The 16405-nt window shown below is 38.1% G+C and overlaps 1 protein-coding gene across 1 annotated transcript in view; it reads right to left on the bottom strand.

Annotated features, from left to right (window-relative positions):
• Positions 1-16405, bottom strand: part of Snap25 (Synaptosomal-associated protein 25kDa) — a 287198-nt gene continuing 270793 nt past the window's right edge. Inside the window, exon 7 of the mRNA XM_022797714.2 lies at positions 1-7352. Coding sequence (XP_022653449.1) covers positions 7287-7352 — 66 coding nt within the window. The 3' untranslated portion in view covers positions 1-7286. The remainder of the gene's footprint in view (positions 7353-16405) is intronic.

Raw genomic sequence — 16405 nt, 5'->3', positions numbered from 1 at the left:
AACAGAGTATGACGAATTTTACACGTACTGATCTTCATGTTTCGTTTTTTTTTTCACTTTATAACGATAACAAATTATAATCTAGAGGGACTCTATTTTACTCTGTCATTACATCGATAGTTTGGTATTAACATAAATTCTATGATTTACTTGTCACGAACTTAAAAACTGAGCAGCACGATTCTCAGAGCACTGTAGACACGTGTATACTAAATAGCGGTTTAATGCTACAGTAACTAACACAGTACCTCGTGATCGGCAGATCACAACGTCAATTCTATCTGTTTGTAGTAATTCTTTTAGTAGTAATAATAATATTATAATTAATAGTAGTTGTAGTGGTAGAAGTGGTATATTATTTACTGAGAATATGAACAGAATGTAAAGAGGCACTCGCTTGAGAGTTCGTCGTGAACGTATCATGAGACCGTTAAATAAACGGATGATTTATACCGGAGATTTTTTCCCGCAAGTTTACCGTTTTCTCCTGTACATATCATCTAGAGATGCGTGTTTACGTTGTAATCTCTTGGTAGCGCCTCATCAACGTTTGGGTGTGCGCACTGGATGGGGCATTGTCACCCGATCATTGTGTAGAGTAGCCTAATCATCCTGCTAAACTCTACACACTCTCCATGTCTTTATCCCTTTTCGCCCAACGCCCAGTGCTCTTTAATAAATGTGAAAAAACGTTAACATCATTGGATTAAGAGCAGGCGCACCTAAATGTCCTCTACTACAATGGTAAATCATGACATCTTCGCTTTGATAGCAGGCTGTGACGCCCGTACGTAACTATAAGTTCCCAGATTTCATCAATACCTGCCACTATCGATCCCTTGTCGATGGATGACGTAATTTGCTTGGACAATATTTGCTCCCATCTGAGATCTCAGCTGGCTTCGTAAAAAGCCTAGTTTAAGCTTATTGAGAGCACTTCTGGTGACTGTGGCACCAAGAGCTACTGTGAAAACCTCGTCGTCTGCAGCAAAGCTGCTATATCAAATGCCACGTTACGCGCCATGACGATGGCTAGATGCATAATCGGGAGTGTCTGCCTCACACGTAGGAACATGACAAACTCTTCAGACGCTTCTTTCCTCCATGATGACGTTGATGACGGCATAGAGAATACCTCTAAATGGTGGATGTTGTTAGTTAAAGTATTGTATAATTGGTATTGAGTACAAGTACATATATATTCTATCTATAGTGAATTGTTGCAAGGTCGGCATGAGGCAAATACGTAAAGCATGAAGTGTTTGTGTTCCCGCGCGCGGCGATATCTGCACTTCTGGATTTTACCTTTTTGTGTACATTACCTGTCTTTCTTTGAAAATCTGTTTTTGCACTTCCTTTAATGTAATGTTCAGTTGCCACGGAACACAAACTTCGATATATCCGGTCAAGAATCCAAACCCGTTATAGAGTGGTCATCGTGTTCGTTGTTCGCGGCTTGCCCTAGACAATAGTCCAAGCCGACTTAAATCATTACAAGTCTAAACCTGTATCTGTACAGCAAAAGAGCCCATTGTTTTGTTTTCTTTAGTTACGTAACGGGGACTAACTCATGGGTTATAGGATAGGAGTAAAGCGGTAGGATTTTTTTTACTTCGCACATTGGTAATGGCTAAAATACCCATCGAAATCAAGGTCACTTTTTGGCTACTGCAGACGACGAGACGCCTATTCACGTTTGGTTTGAAACCGCGTCCAGAACTGTTTTCGCTGATAACTTCTAAATATCTCACCTTTTGCAGCAGTACACTAACTACCATAAACACAAAAGTTTAAAATTGTTTGAGTCTGCGTCACAAGCTGTTGTTAAAAACGGTATTCGTACAATCGTTGATCTGTTTAAAACGTGTTTGCACATAGCGCATATAACGCATTCAGTTTATGCTAAAAGTCGTTCCGTTTAAGTATCCTATTTTATCCTGTTTAAGTAATATACGGGTGTCGTAATGCCCAAGAAAATTGGATCATCAAGCTACCCAGAAGCATCACCTACACAGAATTTTTAGGTGTAAATTCAATGTTACTCACCGGTGAAGTAACCATTGTGTCTGATATCATACAGCTGAGCTGGCGGTTCATGAAAATTAAATTAGGACAGATGAGGATTTGGTTAGATGTTGAGAACAGTGTTATACTAGATGTTGTAGAGTATTTGGCATGTCTCATCGACGTTAAAAATTATTACGTCATGAGATGTCTTTTTTTAGCTTTCTAATATGCTGGGTTCTTATTTGCGATCACACCCTTCTTTCAGGTTGTATTCATTGTTAGGAGAAGTCATTTTATCCATTCCAATGTTCGCCATTCTGAACGAAGGCCACTGTCAGCCATCACATGGCAGACGCCCAAGTCAGCACTTTTTGTCCGTCGTTGTATTGGGCACAGGCATCGGGTTCCGTCCACAGTGGATAAACCTTATCTGCTTTAATTATATTGATAGATAAGTAGGCAGTGGAATTTTGATGAATATCCTTGAGCCGTACTTAGGCTGTTCTTGCCTTTCTTATATTGCACATGGTTGAACCTGTTATACTTGAGGAAGGTAAGGTCGAAAACTCCAGAGTCCGATTCTCGTCTAGGATTCTCAGTTAGTTGCTTTCACGTGTATTTGGGTCAGAGCGATCTTTAGCTGGCTGCACAATTGTTCCCTGTGTAGTTGGGGCCGATTTCATTTTACCCGTAGACACGAAACAAATGAACGCTTCATAGTTACTTTAGAACTGTATGATGATTTCATTACTCCTGTCGTTGCTGTACTTGGATTTCCGTATTTCGCCATTTATTAAATTGGCATTAGGAAGAGAATTGTTGAAATTGAACACGGTTTGGCTTCTTCGAGTTAGTCATGTCAAGCAGTAGTTAAAGGTCATCTATGAGCCTGTCAGTTAGAAATGAGTAGTAGGAGAAAGGTCAAGTTGGCTCTTCCCTTTTGTCTTTCTGCTTAACCGGAACGTACCATCCGTGTATTGTGTTTGCTTCGATAGTGCAATTGTGAACGCTAAGCATTATGGTAATGCTGGTCGATATCATGGCAGATTTGATGGTTACTCTTCATGACTGCTTTCCTGGAACTCACCACCGCCCGCTAGGTGGCCCGACTAAATCTACATGTATTGATATCGGTACTCACAGTTTTTGCGCCGCGCTATCTCATGGTAACAAGCCAGCTACTAGCTAATCTGTACTTACAGTTAGCTGTTCAGGCCCCACTTACATTTATATCACAAATGTGAATCGATCGGTGACCGTTATTAATTGATTCGATCAGTGGTCCACGTTGGCAAGTCGCGAATCAACGGATTCGTGCTATGCTTAGCCATTGTTCATCTCATTCTTAACAGTATGGATTAATTTATGGATAGCGCATGCCTATTCGCCTCGCAAGTATCAATGCTTTGCTGTCCCATCATTTTTAATGTTTTTCTTACGCGTCCTTCCGGTTATAGCAAACAGCTTACATACGTACGCATGCACTAAAGCTGCTGCTTAGTTTTGTCGGTTTTTTTGTAGACGCCATAGTCGCTTTTTTTTATATTTATAGTTTTCTTTCGCTTGCATATTTATCGTTGTTTCGTAGTGAGAGTGCTCTATAGTCCCAACCTACGTCGAATAGTATTTCAGTAGTTGTTTGTTAATGTCCAAATGGACTTGTTTGCTTGTTATTGAGCACAGATTCTGTGGAAGCCAGTCGTACAATCTTATTGTCTCTGCTCTTACTGTTCAAGCATATTCGTTTGTTTCTTCGAATTTGTTTTTAGGAACGAAAAAACGCTGAGGAGGATTTCAGCATCGTTGGTAACTTTAGTTACGTCATTGAACGTAATGATTGTAAATACTGTTAGTCGTTGTTGTTAGCAGAACTGTCGTCTGCTAATGCTGATGTTTGGCTGGCATGGGAAACTCGTACTTGGTCACAAAAAGTGTCGTTTGTCTCTTGTTGCTTATTGGCTTGCTTGCTTGTTGTGTAAGTTCAATTGAATTCTGTATCTAAAGTGTCCTGTTAAGTCCTGTTGTGAAGGTATAGACTAGTCGTCGAGTTGACTTAGCTGTGTATAAATAGTACAGTATTATTATTATTATTGCTCTGTGGCATTTTTAGTTCTACGCTTCAAGCAGATGAAGGCTGCATGGATCTAGGACGTGGTTCCCACAACGAGAACATCTCACTTATTGTTATTCGCCGAGGCTATCGAAGTACTTTCTATTCTACCTTCTGGCGACGATAGCTGTGGAAGAACTCGTGAGCGAACCTTCTGGAGCGACTCTACTGACAAAAACGGCGATGACATAGAAGATAGTTTATTAGTACAAGAGCTTGATTGATTGATTTGATCCGAAGATGTTATTTAAAAAAGCGTTGGTCGACTGATTTTCTGGCTGTATGATGTGCGTTCAGAATGGCCATCAATCGAAAATTGATGAGTATGTTGCATGCCCACATCGAATTAACGGATGGTCGACTTTGATCCCTCTCCACGGCCAGTCCATTCAGTAGCGTATTTGCTTATTGCTACTGCTGTCAGTCGGCTTGACTAGTCGTGCGCTTCGGCTGCTAGTTTATTGATATATTGTTTTTATCATTATTGCTATTATATGATAACTGGTAACCTTTATTAGCTGGCAAACGATGGTTGTCATGTCACAGCTGCTGCGAGTTTGTTCGATAGCCTAGATAAAGGAAGGCGCCAGAATTAAAGAACGCGGAGAAAAGATATGACTAATAAAGTGGATAATACCCGCTCAGTAACAAAAATCTATTACTCTCTTGCCCCGAAAAAAGTGACTAGGATAGTAACAACCACATAGCCAAAATGACAAATAATAATAACTTAATACTATTAATTTCAGTACAGTTATTACTATTAGTTATAACGTTATTATCATTATTATGACGATGTCTTCATTCAATGAGCCTGCTAGCGGTAGGTCCTCCGGCAATGCCGCCCGTATCCTATGGTAACAATATTTTTCCCTCCGTTCATACAACCAACTATACGTCCGCACTGGTTCCTCTGGGTCGTTGCCTGTGCCGGTAGCCTACCATTCGACACAACTGAAGACGATCAGTCGTAGGTTCTTTTGTCTAAACCTTGCCTTGGCCTAAGTTTGGCGTAAGCGACGCGTGGTGATTTGTAGTAGTTTCTTGTAGATATATAGTTCCTTAGTTGGTTAGATAGCAGTAGTGGAAGTAGCACTTAAGTTAGTAGGCGCAGCACCAAAAGAATGAGCTGCTTTCCTCCCCAAAAAATTGGATTGGAGTTGAATGTCCTGCATCTGCTGCTGGAAGACTCTTCTGCGTTATTCTTTTTTGTTTGACGGAGAGCTAAGTGGCTTTTAGGCTGGTAAGCTAAGCCGGTGGCTGGCTGCTTGTATATATGAATTGCGGCTGCTGACGAAAAATTGATCCGTAAAAATGAAAATCGGGAGAATCGCGCAAAACGCGTTTGCGCAAGTCACCTTCTCCCGATCCGTCGGTAGAAGACTATCCCGTCCTACGAAAAGTTCGTATGTCCATCTGACCTCTGTCATAATCGTAGGAAATAATGGAAGCCATAGCCGACGAAAAGGTGCCACTACCACACCAATAGATGTAGGCTTTTGCATTAACTATTAGGTTCGTAATGCATTCCCGTAATGTATTTGTCTGGCTTTGTGTGAAATGTTTTCCTATGAAAGGAAGAATAAGCGAAAACAGAGTGATTGATGCTAGGTGTGTGGTTCATGTTAGTTAAAGAATCAATCGTAGAGTGGAAGTGGGTACGTTCCCTCACGTAAACGATCAACTAACACCTACAGCCTTTTAATACGCTCTTGTACATCAATATATTTATGCATATCGTATGTTTGTTTATCTTCTGTTTATGATCATCATTACTACTATTATCACGATTATTATTGAATCTGTATTTTCACTGAATGCGTAGACTAACATCAGTGCGTTCACGTAGTAACCAATTGCTTTGAATGTATGTCTCTCTTTAAACACTATTGATGTCGACATCGAACTAGTCATTAACATAATTGAGCTTTTTTTTTAAATATATATCACTTTTTTTTTATATATTCATGGTTGTCATATACGACGAGAGAGATAGACACACTTATTTTAGTAGGTCGGGGGTCATTTACACAAATAAGGTGTTGTACATTAAATCGCATGTCTTTTTGTCTCGATAACTTGAGTGATCGTAATGTATCAGCGTGTGCTGATTTCGCGATCGGCAAAGACAGACGAAGCTGATTAAAAGTGTATCGAGATGACTTTTTCTATAGATTACTCTAATTTCACTTGACCTGTATATGAACCAAAATGAAGTTGTCCACATATGGAGAGTTGTGTTCAAAAATTTCAAGAACAACTTCCTATCCCGAGGGATCTGAGGTCATTTCGCCTGTGTTCAAATGTATGTGTAAGTATGTTTATGCGTGAACACGTGTGTAACTGTGTCTACATAGCAATTTTTATCCAACTACAATAAACAGCAATGAGTAGTCGGTGAAGTTGAAGTTCTTAATGTAATTAGTGGCGCTTTCCAAGTTTAATTTGAAAGGCGCTTTTGTGTGTCTCTGACCACTGTATACGTTCGTTATATCTGCTAGTCGAAAGCGCCCCTTCTGACATGTTTGCTATTTTTTATTTGAAGGCTCATCTGTTATGAATTGGCTAACAGGATTTTATAGTATTGTTAGGAGAAAGTGGTTCCATATTCCGTCTCGAAAAGTCCTTCTTTAATTGCTGTTCTGTTCACAAGTATTAAAACTTAACAGAGTTTTATGCTCTCCTGAACAGTCGTAACGACGGTTAATGTTTGACAAGGTTAAAGACCAGTGGCCTCGAAGTCAGGTTGTAAAATTGTTTATCGGCGTATTTTTATCAAAGCCAATGGGGATAGATAATTAGCATTCGCGTCGACGTTTACATGACGCCATGTACATGTCGTTCGCCATCGTTATTTTGACTATCCGGAAGTGGTGCGTATACTTGAATTCGAATGCTCAAGCCGCATTTGATCTGCAAACGTTGTATCGATTATTTTCTGATGCCGTAATAATTTTTGATGCTTTCTATTATTTCGTTTCCTTCGGTAATATTGCGTATTCCTTTTATTTGCTCACGATAACTAAGGTCTGGGGCGCTTGCTCGAACCGCTGTTTCCCTGTTGAGTCGTATACGAGATGATGACATGGTGGATGGCGTACAGATGACGTGATCCGGCGCATCTTGTTGTTGCTGTGAATCGTCAGAAGGTATCAACGCCCCCGGGTATTTAGTCCTTGAGCAGTTTCTGGGCACGTTGGTTAGCTGCGCTGATTCTCGACTCGTTCGAAGTCGCCTATGAGAAGGTAGTGGGCATTTGGGTTATGGGATGGTTAGGATAAATGAGTCAAGATAGAAAAGGATAATGATGAAAGGGGAATGATTACATGACTGAGTAGCTCGAGCTTCTGAAAATTTTCAAAGGTTAAATGTCTGTATATGATTATTGGCCGCGTTTAGCTGTGTTGCAGTTAAGTAAATATCTGGTCATCTTATCAAATACTAACCATACGGCAAAATCGTCGATGTAAAGGATATGGACATGGAAAGGATACGAATGCACATATCACAGTACGTGGTATAGACAAAAATTAAACATACGAGAATAAAAAATTATAGAAAAAAAACACGGGCAGTTACATGTTTGCTCAATGACGTAGCTACTGGCAATCGCATATGTCGCGTGTCTTGATAAATATGCTCTCTGCTAATTATTTCGTCGTTTTTATAAATAATGTGAATTACTGTTTCGATTATAGTAGCGTTTCTTATGCGTCTCTATGCAATGAGTACGGATCATAGTACAGCTTTGAATGAAGGTACTTTATCAATGAGACGGATGAATGCTGCTAATAGTTACGTACGTACATATGTGACTCTATACATATATGAAGCTCAGACTTTTTAACGGCGTTTTCTATACCGTCTCTGAGCACAGAATATCAAATAGTACTTTTACGGATGTAATCGCCTAAAGTTAGCCATCTGTTGTCATATATTTTTGAATCATTCGAGTTTAAAGAGATCTCATAAACAGTCCGTACGCCGTATTCATATCTATTTGTCAACATGTAATGATCGATTGATAACATCGTTATCAGCGATTCTTTGCCGAACACAGACATTGAGTTATTCGTTTTAAAGAACAGACAGTAATAAGGGGCAAAATGGTGGAAGGGCAGAGACAGTTTTTGTTTATGAGGTAAACAGTAAGTACTCAGAAATTTCACACCTGAATAGAACCAAGTTGCAGCCAACGAACTGTCATTAAATCATTATTAAGGCAGAAATCGGACGAGCTACAGTCATTAGTAGTAACTAGTGCGGCGAAATTCAGAAACTGAAAGTGCCTCTAAAGCGGTGTGCCAATAATTACATTTAGAAACTGATCGGCTGACAGTCCAGATCAAGTCTTCCAAGACTCTGAAAGATTATCCCCATTGCTTTTTGACTTCTCGTATACAAAATGGCTTTTTGAAATTCATTCTAGAAGTTTTATAACTCTTTCGTTTGCGTCTTTAACTCGTATCCTATTTGATTCCGTCTTCGTTGTTCAATAAATACTAAAAGCAAACATTTTTCGCCAAAGTTTCGAAATTTCAAATGAAAATATGATATTCTTTTTATGATTTTATCTTCGTAGCAGCGTATTGGGTACATTTTTTTATTATTCGGTTAACGGTTCATTCGTGTAAAAGTACAGTGGCTCTTTGGCGGTATTAAGTAATGATGAATCATGCTATACGCAAAGATCGACCTGATAGTGTAATAGAAACATATTTCGATGATTTCAATTCAATATGGATTTTACAAATTAAACAAACATCGAAAATACTGCTTACTAAATGTAACAAAAAAAAACTAATTAAAAATTAAAAATAAACTAACCTTGAAGAGGAAAAGTAAAAAATACGAAGTGTGAAAAAATATAATCAAAGAAGATTTATCTATAGAAACAAGATCTTCTCGATATTTTTCTCATAGTAATGTTCATGGGTATACGGTGACGAAGAAGCGTATCCCACGTTAATATTAGGTAAATGTTTATGAACGAAATTCGCAGATAAAAAGTAAAATATTCATTATAGGCAAAGTACATTGTTAGAGGATGATCATTGATAGAACGGATAGATGAAATTGAAAGGAATGGCAAATAATGTAGAAAAATAGGTATTTTGAACAAAGAAAAATAGCAGCCAGTTGAAGAATTTCGACGGGGATCCCAAATGATATATGTCCGAAGTGTGGGCGAAGAGTTGAATGAACAACAATGCGTGTGGGTATAGAATTGATTCGGGATGAAAAAGAGCGGGCAATGAAAATAGTTCAAGGCGGTGTCAAAGGTGAATAGAAGAAATGAGTTCGCATAAGCTTCTATCATGACTACTAGCACTATAGCTACAGAGAACTACGTTAGCAGCAGGTCGCTGATCGAACATACGAGTCTGCTCAACACTGCGAAATGCACCAACCTCTATGGAAAAGCAAATTCACTCTTAATGAAAGAACGGGCGCCTTGAAGGCAGTTATTTAGTGTAGCCTTAGCCAGTGCATTGGTAAACCACGCTTGGATACGTATATACTTAGCGCTCAGCCATTTTTCTTTCGAACATGCTCAAGCCTATCATGTGAGTGTTTGATGGTCAGATGAGATGTAAGCAGGAACGAAGCATTGATTTGTTCACTTAGACTTGGGCGCGCCAGGTCTGAGCCTCATTCGGCGGTTTCGTCCATTCCACGATAATACCTGCTGTTTGATGCTAGAATAGTCCTATTTCGAATACTCTTGATTTCCGCTCATACCTGTCCGCTTCTTATCTAGTTTTATGATGGTTAGGGATCTTTCAATTATTATTTTTTAGGTAATTACTCAACTTTTTTCATTTTGTACCCTGTTTAATTAGTACTAACTTATCGTAATTCTATAAGAACATGGAAACGGAGATACATGTACTTCAATCCGTTAGCAAAAAAACAACTAGGCTATATCCTGTGAAAAATATTTAAAGTAAATGAGTAGATATTCATGCCGAATTTTTGAAGACAGATCAGTAGGAACGCCTTACATACGTATACGGAATGCGCAGTAATAACCTTTATTACAGCGAGCGCACCTTTAGATACTCTATATATATATATATATATATATATAGAGACATTTCTGCGTATGAGAGTGTGTAAAATTCGATTAATTTATAAGAGAATAGGAGGCAGGTTAATAGACGTTGTACAGAGGCGCAGACGCAAGGACGAATTTTAAACCATACGTATACACAAACGGATTCCGGTAAGTTACTTATAAACATTTGAATCATTCGTAAAGACTCTGAATGTCTCTAATTTTGACGGAACGCCCGGAATACGAAAGTATTAGAAAGAAAAGGGAAATAATTTTGGCGGCTTTAGAGTAAACACGATACTTTCGTGATTGAACGGAAAACTAGAAAATAGAGGAAGATGCGCTTGAAAAAATGCTCGTTAATTATTTACGCAGTATATCTTGTCGGAGTTTACTAGCAGGCATACGAATCTTGAATCAGTGTTTTATGGGATTTAAGAGCACGGACATGGCCATAATACAAACGACAGGGAAGCTGACTTCAGGGGGATCATGCCTTAAATTGCACAAGGTATGTTACATGGCTCATTTGAGGAGTCGCAAATAACAAAGTTAAAGGTACCAAATGATCTGTTTTCTGGTGCCGGCTGTAAAGATAAATAAGCTGTCTATGAGGCTGTACACAAAGGAGATTAGCGCAGGCATCTACGGATATAACTACATTATGGTCCTTTGAACGAGCTTAAGCTATGAAACGGACATGATAAATAATTGCGCACTAAATTTAAAAAGGCACTCTTACAAAACACTTGCTAGAATATTTACGTTGTTCTGAATAGTCGTATAGGTCATAGTCGGGTAGGCGGCTTTTGTGCGTACGTTCAAGCCGTTGCATCTGTTACAGAACTGGCTGAATTGTCGTCCATTTTTGTCATCAACTTAAACAAATATGTATTATTTAAAACCATTTTCGACCTTAGATAATTGACATATTGACTGGAAGACAGAGAGAGAGAGATACTTTCTGATGCTTCATATACCTGTGGGAACATCATACGTAGTATACTATAACCTGTAGAATCCTATAAACTCGAAAGGCTCATTATAATAGTAGAACATTGAAGTGCATCGAGAATAAGTAAGATAGTCGAAGCAGCTGGGCAGTTACGTATTGAACTACGATGCGGAAGTTGAAACGAACGAAATAGTGGAGCAAGGTTTGACTATTCGTTGTTGAAAAGTGGAAGTTTCTGATTCAACCATAAGGCGAAAACTTCCGCCCCCATGGCTGGTTTCGTCTGTGGCACGGTAGCTATTCACTGGCCCGAAGTGGACTTCTACTCGATCCTTTACCAGCTCGAGTGCCGCGTAGAAAAAGAAAATCATAGAGAATAGAGCTACAATCCTGTGGACATAAGGGCCTAGCAGAAAACGTGTTATTTGCAGAGGTCGCATTTGAGTAGTATCAAGGTATCATCAATCAACAATCTCAAAACCAACGGTACTATGCAACACTACGTCTCTTTCAATGCAAGATCTATATATATATATATATATATATAGTATTAAATATGAGCTGAATTAATAGCTTAACTCACAAAGAAAGCATTATTTATTGAAATGATCAGATGTCGAATAATTCAGCTCATATGTAATACGCGTTCACTGTGTCAGCTGCTCAGAAAGCTGCCAGCAAGGTGTCAGCCAAAAATGTAATAAGATTACTAATCAGTTACTGATCAGTCATCAGCCATTTCCTCAATTAATTATTGAACCAGGCATTCTATCTGACGATGATGATGATGATGATGATCATGGACTATTCTTTCTATCTAGATAAAACAGATTTTTCGTTCTAATTTAGAATATAGAATAAGTTAAATTAGAAATAAATGTGTATGTAACTTAGTAATATATTTGAGAAATACTGTATTTACTCACGAAACAGAATTAACGATGATAAAATTATCATATATAAATACAAAGCAATAAATGACAGGTCCGACGAGACGAACGAAAAGAGGAGACTGATTATAATGAACGAGACAAACAAATGATCGCAAGATGTTTTTACCTTTCTATACAATGCTATCTCGTTTATATAGCGGCTAAGAAAAACAGGCAGCTTTCTCATTACTGAGTTGGAAGCAGATTTATTATTGTGCATTTTCATAAGCTGAATTCGTTGATGCCGACCAAAACGTAAGCGGCAATCGTAAAATAGTTAACGCTAGGTCTCAAAACCAGAGCACAAGAAATGCAACAAATTACATTCAGAGCAATCAGATCAGGCAAATTAACAGTAGATGCGCGTGTGACACAAAAAAAAATCGAAAAGGTTCAAAAGCATAACCCAAATTAACACTGTACTCTAGCCATAGCAGACTACAATGTTGACCACAGTGGTAATAGTAATTGCTATTATAGCTATGAATTGTGAAATCGAACCGCTAAAATGGGATATGTGTTGCAAAAAACAATCTTACAATAACATTCGTTTGTTTAAAAATACCCAATATTCATATAATCTTTTGGCGTATATATATATATATTTCTCTATGTGGAAATGGCCCCAGTGAGCTATAATAAGCGAATGATACACGGATACAAACGAAGGCATAGTGAAATTATGTTACTAACGTGTATATATATAATAACCGTAGCCGCGGCTCCTCCATAAAGCGCATGCTTTTCCGTAATCATATCGTACCCTTTCGTAGCGTTTTGCCGCCATGTTTTACTTATACAAAAATTGCAAGCCAGAGAAAGAAGACCTGAATGGTACAGGATGAAGATGGTCCTAGCCATGCGACGCGTGTGGCTTTAGCTGGCAATCAAAACGTTAGATAGGCACGAAACGAAATAGGGAAGGTTGAATGATGGCAGCGGTACTTGCAGACCGGGCCTGCAGCGCCGTCGCCATTATGCAACCAGTGGACAGCGGAATACTAAGAAACGGTTCAACTAGAGATGAACTCACTCTTGGTGCTTCTCTGTTAGAAACTAGCTTAGCAGGAAGTCGAAGAGGCTATTTCACGTCTTCCGTAGCGAAACACGTCTGCGGAAAGGAAATGTTATCGATTGGCCATTACCATAGCTTGCAACTGCTCGGCTCATACGTACACAGGTTTCCGAAGAGTTGCGAACCGAACGGCTTGTTAGTTCGATTGATATACTTAGCCGATGTCATTGGCAGATTTGATCTATTCTATTCATGCTTGTGCATTCATATATATATATATATGTTTTCATTTATTATCACGGATCGTCCTCTCTTTCTCTGCATCGCGAGGGTTCGTTGCCACCGGCCGTATCCTTCGTTTAATTATTACACGAACATCTTCATCAAGTTATTTGCTAATCTGTCATTACCTAATACATGAACCATTTGGGAGCTGCTTCGGGACCTCACCGTAAATACGTTGTCTCCACTGACATAAAGCAACCTCGACCATAAGATCAACGTTCGTGAAGTTAAATATAGAAAAAAGTCCGAGCGCGCGCGATCGAAATGGCCAAATTTGGTTAATCGCATGAGCAGAAATACATCAAAACATCTTGTACCGCCGAGTTTCTTGTGTATTGTACTGCACCTCGACTCTGTTGCATAAAAGCATTCACTTAAAAAGCTAAACAATTGAACTTTTTTTCTCACAAATTACTACAAGACACTCCGCTTACGAACACACCATAAACCGTGATAAATTTTAAAAATCCGCGGGCTCTATTTGAATTTTAGTTTTACGTACAAAGACAGAACAAACAGACAGCTGTAGTGGAAAATGAAAACTGCTCAGGGGTTAAAGGAACAATTAATAACAAGCGAGCCGGTCCTTCCACATTTCTGCATTGCTCCGCAACATAACTATTTATGTCTGAAGATTCTCTATCACTTCTGTCTTACGTCTATACGAATTCTGCTTCATCTACCTCCTTTTATATATATATATATATATATATATATATGTCGTCAGGTTTTTCTTGCAGACTCAAAACACTGTTTCTTGTTTGTAATCTCCTAACACTGCCATTTTCACTTTGAAATGTCTATCTCAGCAACAAATTGAACAATTTATGTTTTGACAGATATCAGCTTCTATCGACAAACTGAATTAGAGTCGCCATATATATATATATATATATATATATATATATATATATGCCATCGTCCGTGTTTTTACCAAAAAATTGTTCACATAAGAACCTATAAATATTGCTCTTGTCGCTGTTCTTTTCCTCCGTAATAAGGATTTTTTGTCCGTTCATATTCTTTGAATAGGCGATAATATGTGTATAATAATCTGTAATGAAAGTAATATTGGTAAGGTCGACAAGCGTAGTCCTATCTGTTATTATTAGAATGTTACTAGTTGTAATCTTACAAAATAACCGAAGTGTAGCCATATCTATGGTATATATATATATATATATACACATTGAGTGGTTCCTGTTTATCTGTTTTTATGTAGATCTATGTATGCACGTGTATGTGTACGATCATCGTCTGTGTTCAGATTGATTGTGTAATTCTAGTTACTATATGGCTATTCTTTTGAACCTGCCTAATCCGCTTGAGGTTTTCTTTCGTCTTTGTTTATTATGGACGCTGCCTAATTGACAGATGCTGCTTCCGAATATACACATACACTCAAATCAGTTGGGTCGACTATGCTCTACATTGGTTATAACATGTGGCCTGTAAGCTGACATAGCTCTAGATTAAACGAGCTCGAAGTCTACCTTTATCTTTGCCTAGATGCAGGCATGCGAATGTTCGTACGAGTCCATCTGTGAGAAGGCGTATACTAGCTAATTATCTTCAAGTAAGAGTTTATCTGTTCTTGTGTTCTACTTACAGTTAATCTACTTCGAGAATTAAGAAAACTATTTTCTTCCGTCGACAGATGAAGTGCCAATGTTTCGTGTTAGTCTTGTGTTTTGCAAGAAGAGATATCTACGCAAGGGATAAGCTAAGTAAAACACTAATCTACGTTGTTTTGTTTACGTGTAATTATAGCTAACAAATTCACTGTTGAATTTTGAATAGAAAAATAGAAAATCACAAATGGTTATGACGCAAAATGGTCTAGTACTCTTCTCCTGCTTAACGTTTTCACAAATATTATTTTTATACACGTACGTTAGTGTGCAAGTGGTAATACCTTCATTTCTTCGACTGCTGAAAAATGCGAATCTATCTCTTCTCATCTACATCTCTCATTTACTTGAAAAGTCATGTAACGATTTTGGTTAATCTGTCCTTGGCCTATACCATGCTTGTTTTGTGCCTACTTTGTTTTTTTAATCCATTTAGATACATGAGTCCTCGTTTGAAGTTGATCTAGACATTTCGGGTCTACCTACAGCGATATCCGGAGCCGGTACTCATGATACCTTCACACCATAACAACAGTACATGGTCATCATTTGCTGTGCGTTATGGCCTTCAAAAACAAAATAGTAGTCCGCCATTTTTTTCTCTTTACGCAATTGTTTGTGCTGGTGTTTTGATTATTAATGAAAAACGATTTTCTTTAAATTGATTGCTTCTTCAAGCCAACTTTGGCGCACTGTTTGTATCCCAACAGCTGTAGCTTACAACAGTGTAAATTGTGGTTTGTTTTTTTATGAGAATACTGCGTACTCTATAGGTTCTATGCATTGTATTTACTGTAGGGAAGAAAAGTGTATGAGGTTTACAACTGTGATAATCCGTATGCTGTTCTGATTCATGCTAAATTATTTCGGGTTTTGTGTAGCTGTTGTGCCCAAATATATATATATACACACATATGTATATATACGTGTGTGTGTGTATGTGTGTGTGTGCAAGTTATTGTCGTAGAAATACTGATACAACACATCGTTTGTATGCTTTGTAGAAAACCCTATGGTTTGAACAGCCTTCGCTGCATTTTAGCGTCTTTATATACTAATTATGGATATTTTTGTGCCATTATATTGGTGATCTTCTTTATACGAACGATATTATTAGTGGTACTGTGGTTATTTATGGTTCCGTTATATATTGTAATAATAACAAATAGCAAAAGTCATAATAACGATTAATATATAGTTGCTGTATGGAAGTAATATCAAGTAGCACTAATTTTATTATTATTATTGGAATTTTTATTATTCGTTACTTTTTCCGGTCTCTCCGTCGACCAGGATCGATGCATTAAACAAATTAGTAGGTGCTGGTGATGTCATACTCATAACTGTGTAATCGTATCTTATTTTTTCTACCCGATCTAACGCTTCGTCCTTAAACTTTCACTGATCATCAA

The sequence above is a fragment of the Varroa destructor genome, unplaced genomic scaffold (genome assembly GCF_002443255.2).
Source record: "Varroa destructor unplaced genomic scaffold, Vdes_3.0 BEIS01000003.1, whole genome shotgun sequence".
In the NCBI taxonomy this organism is placed as follows: domain Eukaryota; kingdom Metazoa; phylum Arthropoda; class Arachnida; order Mesostigmata; family Varroidae; genus Varroa; species Varroa destructor.
Note: the sequence above shows the minus strand (reverse complement) of the source record. Positions and strands in the feature narration are given on the sequence as shown.